Source organism: Electrophorus electricus, chromosome 9 (assembly GCF_013358815.1).
Source record: "Electrophorus electricus isolate fEleEle1 chromosome 9, fEleEle1.pri, whole genome shotgun sequence".
Classification (NCBI taxonomy): Eukaryota; Metazoa; Chordata; class Actinopteri; order Gymnotiformes; family Gymnotidae; genus Electrophorus; species Electrophorus electricus.
The window spans coordinates 7,180,001-7,196,254 of record NC_049543.1 but is presented as its reverse complement, the minus strand read 5'-3'; the positions used below and the strand labels follow the sequence as shown (position 1 = coordinate 7,196,254).

General features: G+C 47.0%; 1 protein-coding gene across 11 annotated transcripts in view; it reads right to left on the bottom strand.

The window, feature by feature from the left end:
- Positions 1–2,484: 2,484 nt before the first annotated feature.
- Positions 2,485–16,254, bottom strand: part of mef2cb (myocyte enhancer factor 2cb) — a 66,391-nt gene continuing 52,621 nt past the window's right edge. For 4 of the 11 annotated variants that reach the window (XM_035529715.1, XM_035529716.1, XM_035529714.1 and 1 more), the window contains 6 exons: positions 14,283–14,451; positions 13,470–13,544; positions 7,965–8,137; positions 6,721–6,850; positions 6,066–6,201; positions 2,485–5,731 (listed from right to left, as the gene is read on the bottom strand). In XM_035529715.1, coding sequence (XP_035385608.1) covers positions 5,365–5,731; positions 6,066–6,201; positions 6,721–6,850; positions 7,965–8,137; positions 13,470–13,544; positions 14,283–14,451 — 1,050 coding nt within the window. In that variant the 3' untranslated portion in view covers positions 2,485–5,364. The remainder of the gene's footprint in view (positions 5,732–6,065; positions 6,202–6,720; positions 6,851–7,964; positions 8,138–13,469; positions 13,545–14,282; positions 14,452–16,254) is intronic. The other 7 variants (XM_035529720.1, XM_035529719.1, XM_035529723.1 and 4 more) reach the window with 3 other exon arrangements.

Genomic DNA, 16,254 nt, shown 5'->3' with positions numbered 1-16,254 from the left:
ATCCTGTTATACATTTTTTTCACTGTAATGTGTGAACAAAACGACCAATATAAACAAGTTAAGAATATGATAGAATATATTTTATAAACATGTACTCTTACTATATCCAGGTTTATTTTTAGTCACATTTCACCACTGCTCTTCGCACTGAAACCTTCTTCATTAGGTTTCTGCAGTTTAACTTGCAGCATTAGATGGGAATGAGATTCAACTAATATTTCCATATATGGCCTTACTTCATAAGCACACTGATGATTCAGGGCCCAGATATGGGGGGTGGGGGGGTGGGGGGTTTAGGACGATCAGGGTTTGTGACTGACAGCAGCCCTAAAAATTTCTTAGAACATTAGGTACTTTTTTTTTCTACTGGGGCCAAATGTGATATCTTTTCCTGGGGCCCAAAATCGGGGCCCCTGCTTACAAGCTTAAAGCATCTCTCAAAGTGGAGCTGAGTGTGGCAGCACTGACGAGTTCAGCCGTCGATATCTCAGTGGGAATATACCACACAAGCAGAATAAAGCACTAGCTCATGTTTTCTATGGCTTCACCCTTATATGGGAGAGAGAGAGAGAGAGAGAGAGAGAGAGAGAGAGAGAGAGAGAGAGAGTTTATGCTTAGCTAACAAAACAGAGGGAACATACGTTTTAAAACAGTATTTACTGGAACGTAGCTGTCACGGAAATTCTAGCGCACTTGTACTCAAAACAGACATTTTTTGGTGCAGTGTCAGAATGGAATTGGCAGTTGTACTATTTTCACAGAATTAAACTATTCTAAAATGACCAATATTTCATTTATTTCATTGATCAAACTTTATGTGAATAGTAATTCCTGTGTAAAATCAGCTTTTGGTTTTCTTTCATATTAACCTATTAAATAGGCTTTGGTTTTCTGTATATCACTTTCTTGATCAATATACTCTGACTTAAAGTCAGATGCATTACGGAGCCGCACAGGACTTCGTTCAGTGATTAGGCCTGCTCTTGATGTGTTCTACTTGTTAAATAGGACTTGACTTATTATATAATGCTCAAAGTTCACACGAAAAACGAAGTGGCGTATCTTTATTTAATGTGATGCATAAAACAATGCCTTACAGATTTCTGTGGAGAACAGCCTTGCCTAAACCGACATTACTCCTCACACAGTGTCAAACAGGTCTATTTTTCGGCTTATGTGATGAAATCATCTTAACACTGCTTATTAACATCCTTAAAGCCAGGGTCAGGCACACAACAGGCATCTTCTCCCCCTGGCCTGCCCCTACGGTGCCCACACACGAGGCAGCATGTGGGTGGGCCAGCGGCGGACCAAGGGCCTGTGGAGGAGCTTTGCAGAGCCCCTGTGTGGTCCTCGACCGCAGCATCAGGCTGAAGCAGCACAGCTGGGCGCCTCCACATCACGCCTCTTTGCAACGACCATTTCTGACTGGTCCGAGGTCAGTTCCGTGTTTTTATTTTAACGGTTAAGGTCAGGGTTATCGTAAGCACGACTGGTCCCCGGTCAGCAGACGAAGGTGACTCCCCACTGAGGCCTGTGGCGCTCCACATCCTGCTCACTCAGGCGGGGAGCGAGAACACACTCGCTCCGCGCGCTGATGAGGGAAAATTAGAGAAACGTGTTAATACGTGTTTTTCCCCCTGCTCCCTGAGCCGTTCTGAGGTTATTTGAGAGATATTAAAAGCAGTGAAGCATTGCCAGGAGAAACCCAGCACTGAATGTCAAACCACAAGCGTTCACACAGATCAGCATTTGTAGGTTAAAGTCCACGTCCACGCTGCAAAAGTATTGTTATTTTGGAGTGTATGATATTTTCGTACGTTTAATACATTTAGGAAATTCGTCTATAAACATCACCTATATAAAATCTGCAAATCTGCAAATTTCTATTTTGAGCACTCTGTGAGCTGCCTGGTACCAAATTTAGCGGTTTTCTTATTCCTACAACCTAAACTGAAACAGCGTGTGTGTGTGTGTGTGTTTGGTATATATATGTGAAAAATATTTTAAAAATAAAATATATAATGTAAGATTTGTAATGTAACAATATATAACAATGTAACAATATGAAGCAATTGTATACATTTGTAAAGTAGTGTAGATACCTTTGAAATAAAGCCAATATTCTGCAATTTAATCTCCTAGATACTGTTTCATTTCATATTCAGTGTGCTCCAATACCACAGAACTGTCTGGTTCTCACGTTTTAAAGGGGTCCAAGCACAGCAAACAGCTCCTCACTGTTCTGTAAGAAGAGTTTCTGAGTATTTAATGTAAGGTTCTAGATGATCATTTGTTCTCTGTTCCATCTCCAGACTCTGTAATCTTTGATTTGGTCCATCCTTTCACACTGAGCTATGTGACATTTGTACAACAGCACGTTTGTTTTGCTTTCTGCTAGTGTGTGTTTGAACAAGGCTGCGAAGAGAGAGAGACATTCAATACACAGTGAAGGCAATTAAAAGCACACCAGGGCACCAGGGGTAACTAAGAAAGCCAGTAACTTTACTGAATTCTCTGCAAAATACAAATACCTTTTTGAATCCCAGCAGGAGAAACGTTTTTTTTTTTTTAATCCATACATTAATTTTTCACTACATACAGCTGAATCAAGTCCCTTGAGATACAGAGATGTTTTTTTTTAATTTAATGACATCTTGTCTTCAAGTGGCGACAAAGTCCAGCTTATGCCGCTGAAAACCTTTCTCCTGGTTAAAAAAAGAAATGAAAAGGACAAAAGAAGGTTCAGCCTTACCCATGGCAGGTTTATATAAGCTACATTTGCATTTGTTACTACAGATTTTTTTTCAACGTTTTTTGTTATTTGATTTTTTTTTTTGATGGAAACTTTTTTTTTAAGAAAAAGAACAGCAAACCAAAAAGAGTGAACCAGGGAGTCGTACGTGGACATTAAGTGAGATTTATAGAACAAACAATGGCATAATATTTCACAATACTGTACATTTGTTGGCTTTTCTCTCTTTCCCATTTTTCTCTACCCCATTCCTTATCACAATTGGCTGTATGGTAATCTGAGGTACTGAAAGGGGACATGAGGTACCAGTATTATTGTAAATTACACAAAGCAAAACAACCGATTAAGAAATACAGCTTTCTCCAACCCAAAGAAAATGCAATATAATAAAGCCAAAACAAACACTGCTCCATGTCTTTGGTAGAAAAGATATCAACAAATGTCCAATCTCTAAACCACACAAAGCATGTGGTAAAAATTACATCATCTCCAGAGATCTCACCATGATCAGAAGAAAAGTGTGTGTGTTTGTGTGAATTGAAAAGAACAAAATGATACAAATGAACTAAACACACATAACCAAAGGGTTCACAAAACCAGCCTTGTTGAAACTACGAATCCATGAAAGCACAAAATAATCGAGAAACTTCACTTACTTCTCATGCTTTTCAAATCTTTCAGTGCAATGTCAATTCAAGTGAAACTGTCAATTAGTTTTACGAGTTTGAGTTCCATCTGCTGTGGTGTGCAGAAAGCTTGTGCTTCTTCAGAACCGAAGCACAGATCTGGAGAAATATCTTGTGCTCACTGAAAGTTACATATAAATATAAGCAGGCAGACAATTGGTTAAGAAACTAGTAAGAAATTCAATATTCTACCATATTCAAATGTTTGTCAAGAATTCCATTTTTATTACTTGACAAGCGCAAAAACGGGATTGGGATTAGAGCTGTTCTTACTTCAGGGGATTAACAATCTGCACCTGAGTGACATCACGCCATTACTATGCCAAGAGGCGGGTCTGTCCCAAACTAAATATTCATGAGCATCGCTGTGTGAATAATTTAAGCTAAATCGAAAGTTCTGGCTGAGCTGCCCCTGAAAGATTCTTTATGGAGCAAAATGAAAGAATGAAAATGACAGAACAAACATGTGCAACTGTACTTATGAAACCTCACACTGAAAAAGAAAATGCTATGACCATAATTATTATCATATATATTTATATATTAGAAAGCTATACACAAGCATGTTAATTTCACAGATTTTTTTTAAAAAGAATCTTAATATTATTATTCAATATAATTAGAAATACACGTTTGAAAACAAACAAACAAACAAACAAAAAACTCTACAAAATGAAAACAAAAACAAAACAAAAACAAAAAACCCCCAAAACAATCTGTTGAGCAAAGCACGGGTTCGTGGCTTAGGTTTGAAAAGCCCAAAATGACTCGCTCTTGTACAACTAACGGTCTTCATATAAGCAAAGCTATCAAAACACATTCTGGCTTATAGAAACTACAAAAAGCCACAAAAATGCTTTGCATTGTATTCCTTTTATATGAAAATATAAGCAAGTGTATCATACAATTGTTTCTTTTTTTTCTTTTCTTTTTTTTAAATACTGAACATTTAAAGCAAGTCCTAAGTTTTTTTTAATTTCATCAGAATAAACTAACATGGCTCTTATTTTAAGGTATGGTCCTTCATCTACTCACTGCTATTCAGTCCTGCTATTACCACTCCCCTTTCTTCAACAGAGGAGCTTGATTCATCATATGTTTTTAAATACTCCTTCTCCTTGACTCAAACCTAAGGGGCTTGTATACCTGTACAATCCTTCAAAAAAATCTTGCATAAAAGCTTTCATTTGCGTTAAATTTGCAACGTCTGGCAACCTCGACCCGCCCCACCCCCTTGTCCCTGCCTGATCTCTATGTACAATACGTTGAACCTGCAACATGACATTGTCAATCATAGCATACATTTAGCAAGGGACCACTCTGAAGAGAGCGGTGACAAAAATGATTCTGTACACATAGTATTGGAGGAACAACCCAAGTGCTAGCCTGTCAACTCCGTCACGCCCTTCGGCTGAGCTTCTCCCATGGCTGAATATCACTGAAGAAAGCTTTAAGTACTTTTACAAAAAAATCAAGAGTACCTGACTTTTGTTGCTATGCATATATGTACACCTACACACGTGTACATATATATGCATATATGGTAAATTCTCGAAAAGTCAAATCCACACACAGCGCAGGTTATGCATAGTAACCTCGTCTGCAAAAACCCCTTTCTCAACCCTTATATTAGCCCCTCCCTTTCTTTACTTTCCCAACACCCATCAAATCGCATTATTATATATATCAGACACACTCTTCAAAAAAGAGAACAGGGTCCTTACAGCTGAATTTTAGAAGACGCCTTTTCCCTGTATCATGCGGCTGACAGAACGTGGGGGGGTGGGGGGCGGAGTCAGCGGCTTGTCATGAAAGCCAAATCTAGAGAGAGTGTGTGAATGGCGTGACGGCACGTAACATCGCATGAGTGGGCCAAGCTCAAGGGGGGGAGGGGCTGTTAAGGTGACTGGGGGGTGTGGCTTATCATGTGGCCCAGCCCTCAGACAGGCGGACGCGCTTGACAGACGGGCTGTCGCGCTCGTCCAGCCCGGGGCGGCCCATTCCAAGGGGTGAGTGGAAGTCGGGCCGATGCTCGTCGCGGTCGCTGCCCTCGTGCGAGCTGCCGCAGCTGCTGAGGCTGTCGGCGGGCGAGCGGCCCGAGTCCTGCCGCGCCTGCGGGGGCGGGCCCTGGTGCTGCTGCTGGTGAGAGGGGGGCGGGGCGTACCCGGCGGGCGTGGCGCTGCTGGAGCGGTCTCTAGGAGGAGAAACAGGTTCGGACTTGATGTGCAGGCTTTGAGTAGAGGGCAGGGAGAGATTTGAACCCTGACATAAGTGAGTGCTAGTGCAATTTCTGTAGGAAGGAAAGGAGACGAAGGGGGGTTACAGAACATGACGAGTGCCCACGCACTCACGTGCATACACACAAAAATCACTGACTGTTTACTCTAGATACTAAACAGTATTGACCATTCAGGTCTAAGAAAAATGTTTAAAGCCCAAATCAGGAGTTGTCACGGTTTGCGGGCACTGCGCCGAAACAATGTTTGCAGAGCCTCTGCTTCCTGATGGGGGCTTTAAGCTACAGCTGGCAACGCGGAACCACTGGCGAGAGGAGAGCGAAGGCCAGGCGGCGGGCGGGCCGGGTGCGGTGTGCTGCGTGGGGCGGGTGCCGTGCTGCCACTTACCCCAGCTGGCCGAGGGTGGAGTGCGGTATGCCCTGGAGGTGCTGCTGCTGCCAGCCGCTCATGGAGCCAAGGTGCAGGCTGCTGCCACTGTTGAAGCCGGATATGGAGGACAGGTCGGCGCTACTCAGTGAGTACTCTGGGGGGGGCACGAAAGGGATGAGGTCAGAGACGAGGGAGGGATTTGCTGAGAAGGTTGTGTACAGTTCAACAGTTGAAACTGGCAAGGTAATATTCATCTCTGAATGTCACTTCACTGTGTAGTTCCTTATGGACATGTAAAACTGTGTGATGTACGCTGTGTATATATATTCATTCACTCGTGTTTCTATAGGTATACTAGAAAGTGAATCCTTTTCCTCTGTATTCCAGGCCATTGTATCTGAAGTGAAACAATGGCTGGGATTTTAAAGTGTCAGCTTTAACTGAACGCGTTCATTCTGTGAACCATACTGGAAGCCTTTTTATGAAGCTGCTCAACTACTTATAGGCTGTTCTGCACATAGTAAGTGCAAATTTGAGATTTTTGCACACGTGGCATGAAATTCAGTGTTTTTGGTTGCTGGGACGTTCTTATAGAATTCTCACAGCAGGTGAAGAGTTTCACTTCAGTTCAGTGTGCGACCTAAAAAGAAGTCACTTCCACGGTTCTACGTACCAGTACCGTACGAGGTGGAGATGGCTGATGGGTAACCGCCCATACCCTGGCCGGGAAGGGTTGGCGTGGCCACCGAAACCACAGGGGTGGCCAGTGATTGCGCAGACTGGGAGTTGTTTATTCTCTGGTTCTGCAGTAGAAGGAAGAAGAGGGACAAGGAGGTGGTCAGAGGCGACAGACATTGCCTGGAGCGAGCGAGCACGCTCTGTTCTTCACGAACGGCGAGGTAGCAAACGAACTTGCAGGGAGAAATGAAATCGCTCGGCGCGTGGCGCCGCTGAACTCTCGCAACCTATCATTTGCAGTCCCTGGCACAGCGCATGGTCGCTATAGTAACCCATATGGTCTCCAAGGCAACGGAATCAGCAACAACAGGGGGTGGGGTGCTTTTTTTTGTTGCTTTTTTTGGTCTATTTTTGAATTCTTTTTGGCTGCAGTGATGACTGATGAGGTAGAAATACACCCGCGTCCCTCTGTGGGTTGAGAGGAGCTGGCATGGAGTCCAAGCGGAGATGGAGGGGTCAAACCGGTTTGGTGGCTGGCAGCGGGACAGACGGAAGCGTGTTGACTGGAAGTGGCCACTAGGAGTCACTCTGGTTCCTTGTTAAATGATGACATTTGTGGTTCAGGATGGGTGTTTAGTATTTGGTAAGGTACCACTTGACAACAATTAACTATGGGGCTTTTGTTGATGGAGATCTACAAGGTGAGTGAATCCTTGCTTAGCACATACACTACACATCACCAATATAACATCTTCAGAGTGGAGAGGCTGAATCTCACTCTAGTAATATATAATGGCTGTTGGAGGATGATAGATGGCCTTTATGTCTATTAGTCTATGTCACTGGCTTGAGTGACAGTCCCACTTACCAATAGAAGGTCAACATCCTCAGACTGATGGCAGTAAAGAGGGGAGGGTGATAAATTCAGAATTAGTGTCATTGGCTAAGGGAGGTGCTTGGTTAAGCTGCATGCCGAACAGATAAAACGAGAGAGAACTGCTGAGAATGAGTATTGGAAAACAAGGTGGATAAGGGGATTTCTCGTAGTCTCTGTTAAAGCTAGCAGACTAATTCCAAAGCTCATGAGGAGTGAAAAAATTACTGAGAAGAGAAGAGAAGGGAAGAGAAGGGATGGCAAGGGAACTTGGAGTAAAAAACCTGAAGACAAAAAAATTGGAAGAGACAGAATAGCAGACGTGTCCATGGCGCAGGAGGTGAGGAAGGCTGAGGAAGACTTACGATGGAGGGCATGTTGTTTTTGGCCCCGGGCGGGATGAGCACACGCAGGTCAGGCTTGCGGCTGCCCATTCCCAGGTTCATGGGCGGGGGAGACTTGGCCTGCATGTTCTTGTTCATGCCCCCCGAGGACACTAGCAAGCCAGGAGAATTACGGTGGTTTCCGTAGCCGTTTCCTAAAGAGGAGAGAGGAGAAAGAGGGAGGGAGGGAGAGAGAGAGAGAGAGAGAGGGTCAGACACTGCAATGCACTGCCAATTACAGTACATCAAGCTTTCAGTATACCACCACTTTTCTCCAAGCCTCATTTGACTTGCACCCTTCAACCGATATGCTGCATTTTCCAAGTCATCTACTACAAAGCTTCCATTCAGCCCCCATGCTTCGCTTTCTCGCCTGGGACCCCTCTCGCCACGCGCGGCCGTCGGAGATAAGTCCGGGCCGTTCCATCTCTCGGCGCGAACGCAAGCCTTCGCCGGCCGGGCTCCGCCAGAGCAGGCGGCCGCGCCAGCGAGGTGTGACCCCTTGGTGACCGTCGCGCTCCTGCTTGGCTCAGAAAAGCGCAGAGAATCGTCTCTCTCAGCACGCGCGGCCCCTTTTTGGCCCCCCAGTCGAACAAACCCTTGCCAGCAAGGGGAGATGACAGAAGTTTGCAGATTTGTCCTTGTGATCTGGCTTGGATTTTTCATACCAGCAGTATATACATCAGCTCGGGGCTTAAGAATCACAGCGGGGCCGTTAACGGGGAAATAAATGACACGTGGTGCGGTGATATAATAAGTGATTCACCACGAATGCTTATTTCTGATTGTGGTCTAACTAATAAAAGTGTGAGGGCTACAGTCATCTGTTAGTCTACTGCAGACACACTCAAGCTTCTTTCAGCGTCTGAATGCTGACTTTTGTTTAGCAGATCCAGGTTAAACAGGTTCAGGTGCCCCTGAGGTCTGGCTGCATCCGCCACATTCTACACAGAGACTGGGATGGCGGCCCGGTGCCTTTCTGTTCTGTACAAACCCTGTCACCTCGACTCAGCAGGCAAATAACCCAACCCATCAGCTATCTTTAGAGAAGTCAAGAGATGAGTGTGTGCGTGTGTGTGTGTGGGGGGGGGGGGTATAGAGAGAGAGGAGAGAGAGAGAGAGAGAGAAAGAGAGGGAGGGGGAGAGAGAGAGATTGAGAGAGGAGTCTTGCTCGTTCCTGCTGTGGGTTTTCAGAGGCAGGTGTTTGGTGAATAGAGGAGACTGAGGAGACTTGTTAACCCTTGGTGCTCATTGGCTGAGTCTGTGCCGTTTTCAGTTTTCAAACAAATATTATGGCTTTCTGAGCAATCCGATGGTCAAAATGAAAACAGGTAATACATGCCAAAAGTAAATGCGCTTTGCAAGCACAGTGGACGATATTACATTCGAAAGGTAGTAAATGTACTGAGCTCGTGATGGGCTTAGGTAGAATCCTGATTGAACCATCAACAAATGGAGTAACCTCTCTAAACACCAGCCCAAAAGTGCAGTCTGAGGAATACAGACTTGGTTGTCAGCATACAAGAAGCAGCCTTGATTGAAATTCTCAGAGAAGAGGCAAAATAACCTACGATATTCACAGCTAACAAAGATAAGTCAGCGGACCATTTCTCTCAGTAAACACCGAACACGTACTGCAGCATGACTTCACAGATTGTCTTTCCGGATTGCAAATTCCACGATTCCCCCGACTCGAGACCTCTGACTTTTAGGATGGAAGACTGTCGCTGTCACTTCCTGCTGTCGAGTGAGCGAACCCCCATGAATGTCAGAACCTGTGTACTCTCAAACGCAGATGGGGCCGTCATCTGGCAGTCATCTGGAGATAAGCTCATGTTCACCCATCCGGCGACAACTCAGGGACGGGTAGCCGGCGTTCCTGCTCCGCGCCCGGCTCGGCGGCTACGCCGGCCCCGGAGGGGGTACGTGACAGTGTGAGAGAGACAGGCCTGGTGTCTTTGGTTCCCCCCCATATCCCGCTGTCTTTCTTTGAGATTCCGAATGTGAAGCCTGCCACCACTTAAAAGAAGGACAGGAATTACATGCTAGGACTAAATGAACTTCCTAATCATACGCTTGAGGGGCAGGACGAGAGGCAGATGTTGTCCTCAGCGACTGTGCCGCGGCGATCCCCCTTTAATTTGAAGGCGACGGTTTTTTGTTTTGAAATGAGAAGTCTCGCAAATGCACGATTTGTATGATTTGGGGAGAATGACGTGGGGGTCCGGGGGGGGGGGGGGGGTGAGGCAGGCTGGGAACCAGGAGATGGTGAGGGGCGCGTGAGCGTATGTGTGTCTCAGTGTGTGTGTGTGTGTGTGTGTGTGTGTGCATGCGCATGCCATTTGCAGTGATGTATTTCTTGCCGTCTCTTCATACACAGTGAAGTATAGGCTGTGAGCAGCTGGTTCTGGGACTCTTCTGAACACTTGAAGGCTCAACAACCACAGATCATTGTTGAGGATCCAGAGTAGAGGGGAAGGCGGGGGGGGGAGAAAGAGGGGGGGAAATCATTCCCCCTCAAAAACAGATTTATTCTCCCTAACTATTTTTTATCCTAACCCAAAAAACTAGGCAGCTGATTCAGATTTCGAAGGCGACTTCCACATTTCGGAAATCTCAGGTATAAAGCGATGCATTTCGTCCTCGCTCTGTTGTATACCATATGAATTTGGAGTCTTTTGAAAGCTAAGACATTCGAAATAAAAAAAAACACGTGTAGTTCCTCTGACTGTCAGAGTGCCCTGTTCTTTGAGTGTGCTCTCGGTTCTGCTCTGGTAGCCATGGAGACACAGCGGATTTCATAATGCGCAGGAGATTAAAATTAAGGACAACTATTACACAAAGCAATCATATAACATTTATGAACCATGCCAATTAGACTACCCTCTAAATACTCTGAGTATTGTGATAAATCTGTTACTGGTGGTTTTCCACTAGAAGTGACAATTCACAGCTAAAGCCAATAATCACGAGAGAAAATCTTATATAAAGATTGTGCACGTACAGGCGTGACGATGAGGAACATTATTGCGGGCAATGTGTTACTGCACAACAGATTTCATAGTTGAAAAATAGGCAGTGGGTGTAAAGAAAAAAACAACAAAAAAACACTGTGAGGTCTAAGCCACTGATTCTATTTAACCCTTCTGATGAACAGTAAAGATATCCACAGTCCAATGCCAATAACCATTCTTAATTCCTCCCAGTTTAAAAACCAGGACTTACTTTAGCTCGGGTGAAGGATCAGAGTTGAACACTGGCTGACTATGTGAGACCAGTCTCACCAAAATGCAACACGCTGTCCTTCAAACTGTTCTGTTGCTCGGTGACTGTCTGACAGGCCTTCCTCTCTTTCTCTGTCTGTCTCTCTCTCTGTCTGTCTGTCTCTGTCTGTCTCGCTCTCTCTCTTTTACTGCTTCAGCTTGTCCTCTCCCATCTCACCCATAATGGGGAAGTACTAAAAATGTCAGCTGCCCAGACACCAGTGCGCTCTCCACCCGCTCAAACAGCCTGATGTGTTCGCGTGATAAAGAATGCGGGGCTATTTCTGGGCCTTCGCAGAAGAGGCCTGACTGTAAACACGCATGGCTCTTCTTTCTGGGGAAGGGGCAGTGGCGCTCGTCTGCCCGCGCGATCACAGGTTCCTCGCCACGGTCTAACAGCCACGCCGGGTTGCGCTCCCCGCGAGCGCCGAGCTGAAGTTTCCGGCCGCGATCCGGGTCAGCTGGCCAAAACGGTGCCCGCGTGCTCGTGTCCACCCATCGGAAGCGCAATACCTGAGCCGCTATTTGGAGAGTGGGAGCAGGTTGTCAGCGGGCTGCATTGCGGAAGCGTCCCCGGGATCTCGGGCGTGTCGGACTGACTGGCGACACGCCCCAGGAGCGTACGCACATGTGCTGTGTGCCACGGCTCAGACAAGCGGTGGCTGAGAATGTTGCATCCGTTTGATGCATAAAGAACAAGCTCCAGAATGGAAAATCATGTCTCGATAAAGACAGTGTGGGCTGAAGGCTGGGGCACGAGACGTTGTGCCTTTTCCCAAATGAGCTGTGATGAAGACTCTCGCAGCAGTCTTTGTCTGCTGTTATGGCATTTTAGTGGCTCGGGGTGTCTTCGACTCAACTGCGATTTTTAAACAGCTGGCTCACAGCAACGCAGAAAACCTCAGCCGTGACTAAGAGCAAAGAGGCGGAAAAAAGGAACCGTGATTAACACCACGTCCCTTGCGTCTTGGGCCATGAATCTGGAGGAGGCTTGAATGGGCCGCTTTAGAGCGTCCTGCGTGACTCTCCCCGGTCCTCGTTTCCGATCGGACGGCCTGCGCTGGAGCCACACTGTGTCCCTCTGTTGTGCCTCGCCGAGACACAATGGCTGCGTTTGAGCCTGGACAGAAGGGTCACGGCCATGTGTGGCACTTTTGTATGAGGGGGCAGTGGGGAGAGGGGACAGACATGGAGACCTCAGCCTCACACCCTTGTCCTGTGGCCCCCGGGGCCACTGTTGGGCCAGACGAGGTTACCCAGCTGTGCAGGAGGCGAGCCCCATGCCAGTTTCCAAGAAGCTACTGTCCTGATTTTTATATAGAAGCCACGCTTCCTTGGTGACCACTGATGAGTGGTTCAGAGAGACAGACACACACACATACACACACACACACACACACACACACACACACGTGCATACATAAGCCGTCTCTGAGGCAACCACAAGTCAAAGCCCCAGTCTGTGTCCGCATGCACTATAACTTTCCCTTTCAAGTGGATTACACTCACACACACACACACACACACACACACACCAAACTATTTATGGGCTAACAAAAAAAAAAGCTTTCAAATACACACTTGCGCTCCAAACATATGCTAGCAGTTATCCTATTTGAGAATTAAAGTGTCCCAGCAGGCCCGATGAAGTGCATGCTACGAGTGTTGCCATGTTGTGACTGGATCAGATGCTGAGAGGGACAGCAGATGAACACAACAAGCAACACTGCTGTCTGGCCCCTTATAGAAGACGACTGGCATTTCTGAAGCGCGTTTCGGAGGGTGACGTGCTTGGGAGGGTTCTGGAAAAAAACACTGCGTATTTGCAAGACTTGACTAAGCCCGCGATGACACACCCCAGTGAAATGTTTCTGTAGCGACGCAAACACAAAGCCTCATGCCTGGGCTTCTTTATCGCCACTGTTATTATTAACATGTGAAGTATTGAAACTGGCTGTTATTAACTTACTTTAATGTTCATTACACAGTATTTACTATGTATAACAAAGGAAAGACAGTTTCAGTTCTTCTGGTTGACTTGGTCTTCTTGTTAAATTTACATTATTGTCCTGCCGTCACGCTGAAGACTTAAAATGAACATTACTGACTGTCGATCTGCAAGAGAAGGGGTGTGTGTGCAGCCCTGGCCTACCTAAATCTATTAAGGCTGGAAAGAGAGAGTGAACTGTTAGTGAATAAGAGGTGTGAATAAGAGGGGACATACTGTAGTAGGTGGGGATGCCATCCTTACCAGCACTGGTGCCAGGGCCCGTGGTGAGATCGGCCCCCATCAGACCACCTACAACAGAGAGAGAGAGAGAGAGAGAAAGAGAGAGAGAGAGAGAGAGAGAGAGAGAGAGAGAGAGAGAGAGAGAGAGAGGGAGGGAGAGTGAGAGTGACAGGTACAAAGGGAGAGAGGAGGAGATGTTTCGATCACCTCATGGCGCCTGACATCAGCGTCCTAACACAAAACCCTCCTGCGAACCCGTCACGTCATTCGTTAGACTCATCTCGGCCGTGACCATCTCCTGCCTCCCCCGCCAGCTCCGCCCCATGGGACGGAGCGAGCTGGGCCTGCCGCAAGGAGGAATGGGGACCGGCGTGCCAGAGTGAGCATGGGATGACATGCGCTCTGAAATTTGGGCGGCAGGAGGTGCCGGAGGGGTGGTGCGGTGGTGCCGATGGAGCGCGGAGGCATGGGAAAGGGCAGAGGTGATGGGGACAGGCGGAGGGGGTTTGGGGCAGCCATGAGCTGAGAGGCCGGGCCTCGGCGTCCAAGACGAATGACACGCTTTTATTTTTAAGTCAGCGATGTGGTAGCTGTGGTCGGGCAGAGCTCATGCTTCGACAGCAGCCCAAGTGCATCAGCAGGGCGTGGCCGTTAATCGCGGTATGGGTGAGGGGGGCCATCTGGGGCTGCGTGAGTGAGCGGCACCACCAGCAAGCGCACCAGGAACGCAGGCGCGGCAGGACGGGGCCAGGGCGGCTCTGGAATGGCTGTAGTTCTGGGAGGGGGATGACGGCGTGCCTGGGTTACCTGCACTTGGAGGTCTGTGTGTGACTCCGGGGGACATGCTGTTCCTCTGTAGGCTGTGGTGGGCCAATGGGACCAGGTTATGGTTGCCTAGGGAACCACCAGGGTGGCTGTAGATCTGATTGCTCACTGGGATGGACACAGGCATCTCATAGTTGGAGGGGGGCACGGCCTGATGGGAAAGAGAGGCCAAACATGCAGAGGTCTAAAGGTTAGGACAAGAACTATGGCTATGTTCAAAGCACTACAGACACAGGAAACTGCAGAAAACAGAGAACAGAAGAGGAAGTGGTTTTTTTCAATGAAACCTTTCAAATACAAAATCAGCACACACAACAGAATAATTACATTCGTGGCGCTAATCCAAGCTGTGTTAATGCAACCTGTATGAAATGTCCTTTTACATATGACAACTTGAACTGGGTTGGAAAGAATATTGTCCGTCTCTAGCCACTGTCGCCTAACAAGTTCCGAATCAATAGGCAGGACTGAAAGAGAGAAGGCGCGCAAGAGAGAGAGAGAGAGAGAGAGAGAGAGAGAGAGAGAGAGAGAGAGAGAGAGAGAGAGAGAGAGATCTGATCTCTCGTTTACCATGTCACTCCAGGAGAGAGGCTTAACCTTGAGGACCAGTAGCAAGTGAGCTCTTCCTCCTCTATGTTGTGTTTCGTAAGGAGAAAATAGCCCCTTAATTGCAGCCATGTGTCCTAAGGGTCCCTAAGTGCTCATCTGGGGGAGCATCAGGAGGCAGAAACCAGAGACGGGTGCCCCGCGTCCCTCTCTCCCTCTCTCCCTCTCTCTCGCTTTCTCTCTCTCTCCCTCTTTCCCCCTCTCACTCCCTGCCCACAAGGCCAGAGCAATCACTTGCTCTGAGCTGGGCAAATATTTTCATTCGGCGCTGAAGGTCTCCGGGACCGAGGGCTCCCCTCTCCCTGGTGTGTTCCGTTTGCTTTCCTTCCCTTGCTCACACCCCCTCCTCCATCCAAGGTGCACCCTACCCTATTTTGCTGCAAAAACTCCAAAAGAGTGCTTCACGTTTTTAGCCTTACGAATAACCCCTTTTGTTTAGCTGCTAAATTTATCGACCGCACCCTCAGTCCCTGTCACTTCTCCTCGTCTGACTTTTCTAGGTTTCTGGCTGCTTGGTGTCAGGTTTCTTCCCCCTCTCCCTTCCTCTCTCTCCGCATCTCTCCGCGCCTCTGCTGGAGGTGGCTGTTTGCCTGGTGCTGTCTCTCGTCTGTGCCGCTGCACCAGGTAGCTTGGGAAGTGCGCCTCGGGCCTGCGACGGCCTCCGTGCCCCTGACCACACCCGAGACCGCCTCCCCCTTATGTGTGGTGGAATTTAAAGCTTAAATTAAAAAGCATTAAAATAGCTTTGACAGTTCAGTGTGTCCTTATTAGATATCAAAACGGTCGTGTTTCATACATTGGAGTGCTACGTCATATCCTTCAATGGCTCTTTGAGAGTGTTAATTTCACATGAAACAAGCTATCGCATAACATGAGCTCGCTTTAGAATTGCTATGTGTCTTGCGGTGTGTGTGTGTGTGTGTCTTAAGACGCGTGTGCGTATGTGTGCCTGTCTAGGCGAGTGTTGTACTGTTTGTGCAGTGCTGTTTTTATGCTGAGTTATTTCAGACACACATGCACTTTCAACTAATACACTGAGAGGTTGAAAGAAACCCATGCAAACTGTCTACCAGGCCAGACTGCATTGCACTTTACCATGGACCAAAACTGAACGGCATCTGAGCTTAAAAAACACCTTTGGCAAAATGGTATAATTAGATCACTGTCCACTGCAGTGCAGGATATCTGTATGCACTGCATGTACATGTTGACAACATACACAAATAAGTTTGCGAATAGGGAGTTTCTTTTCATCCCGAACTTTTATGGGTAATCTTTCAGGAGTAAAACTTTTAGGACTGGGCATGTCAAACAAAACAAAACGAAACAAAAAGTTTTCAGAAGACAA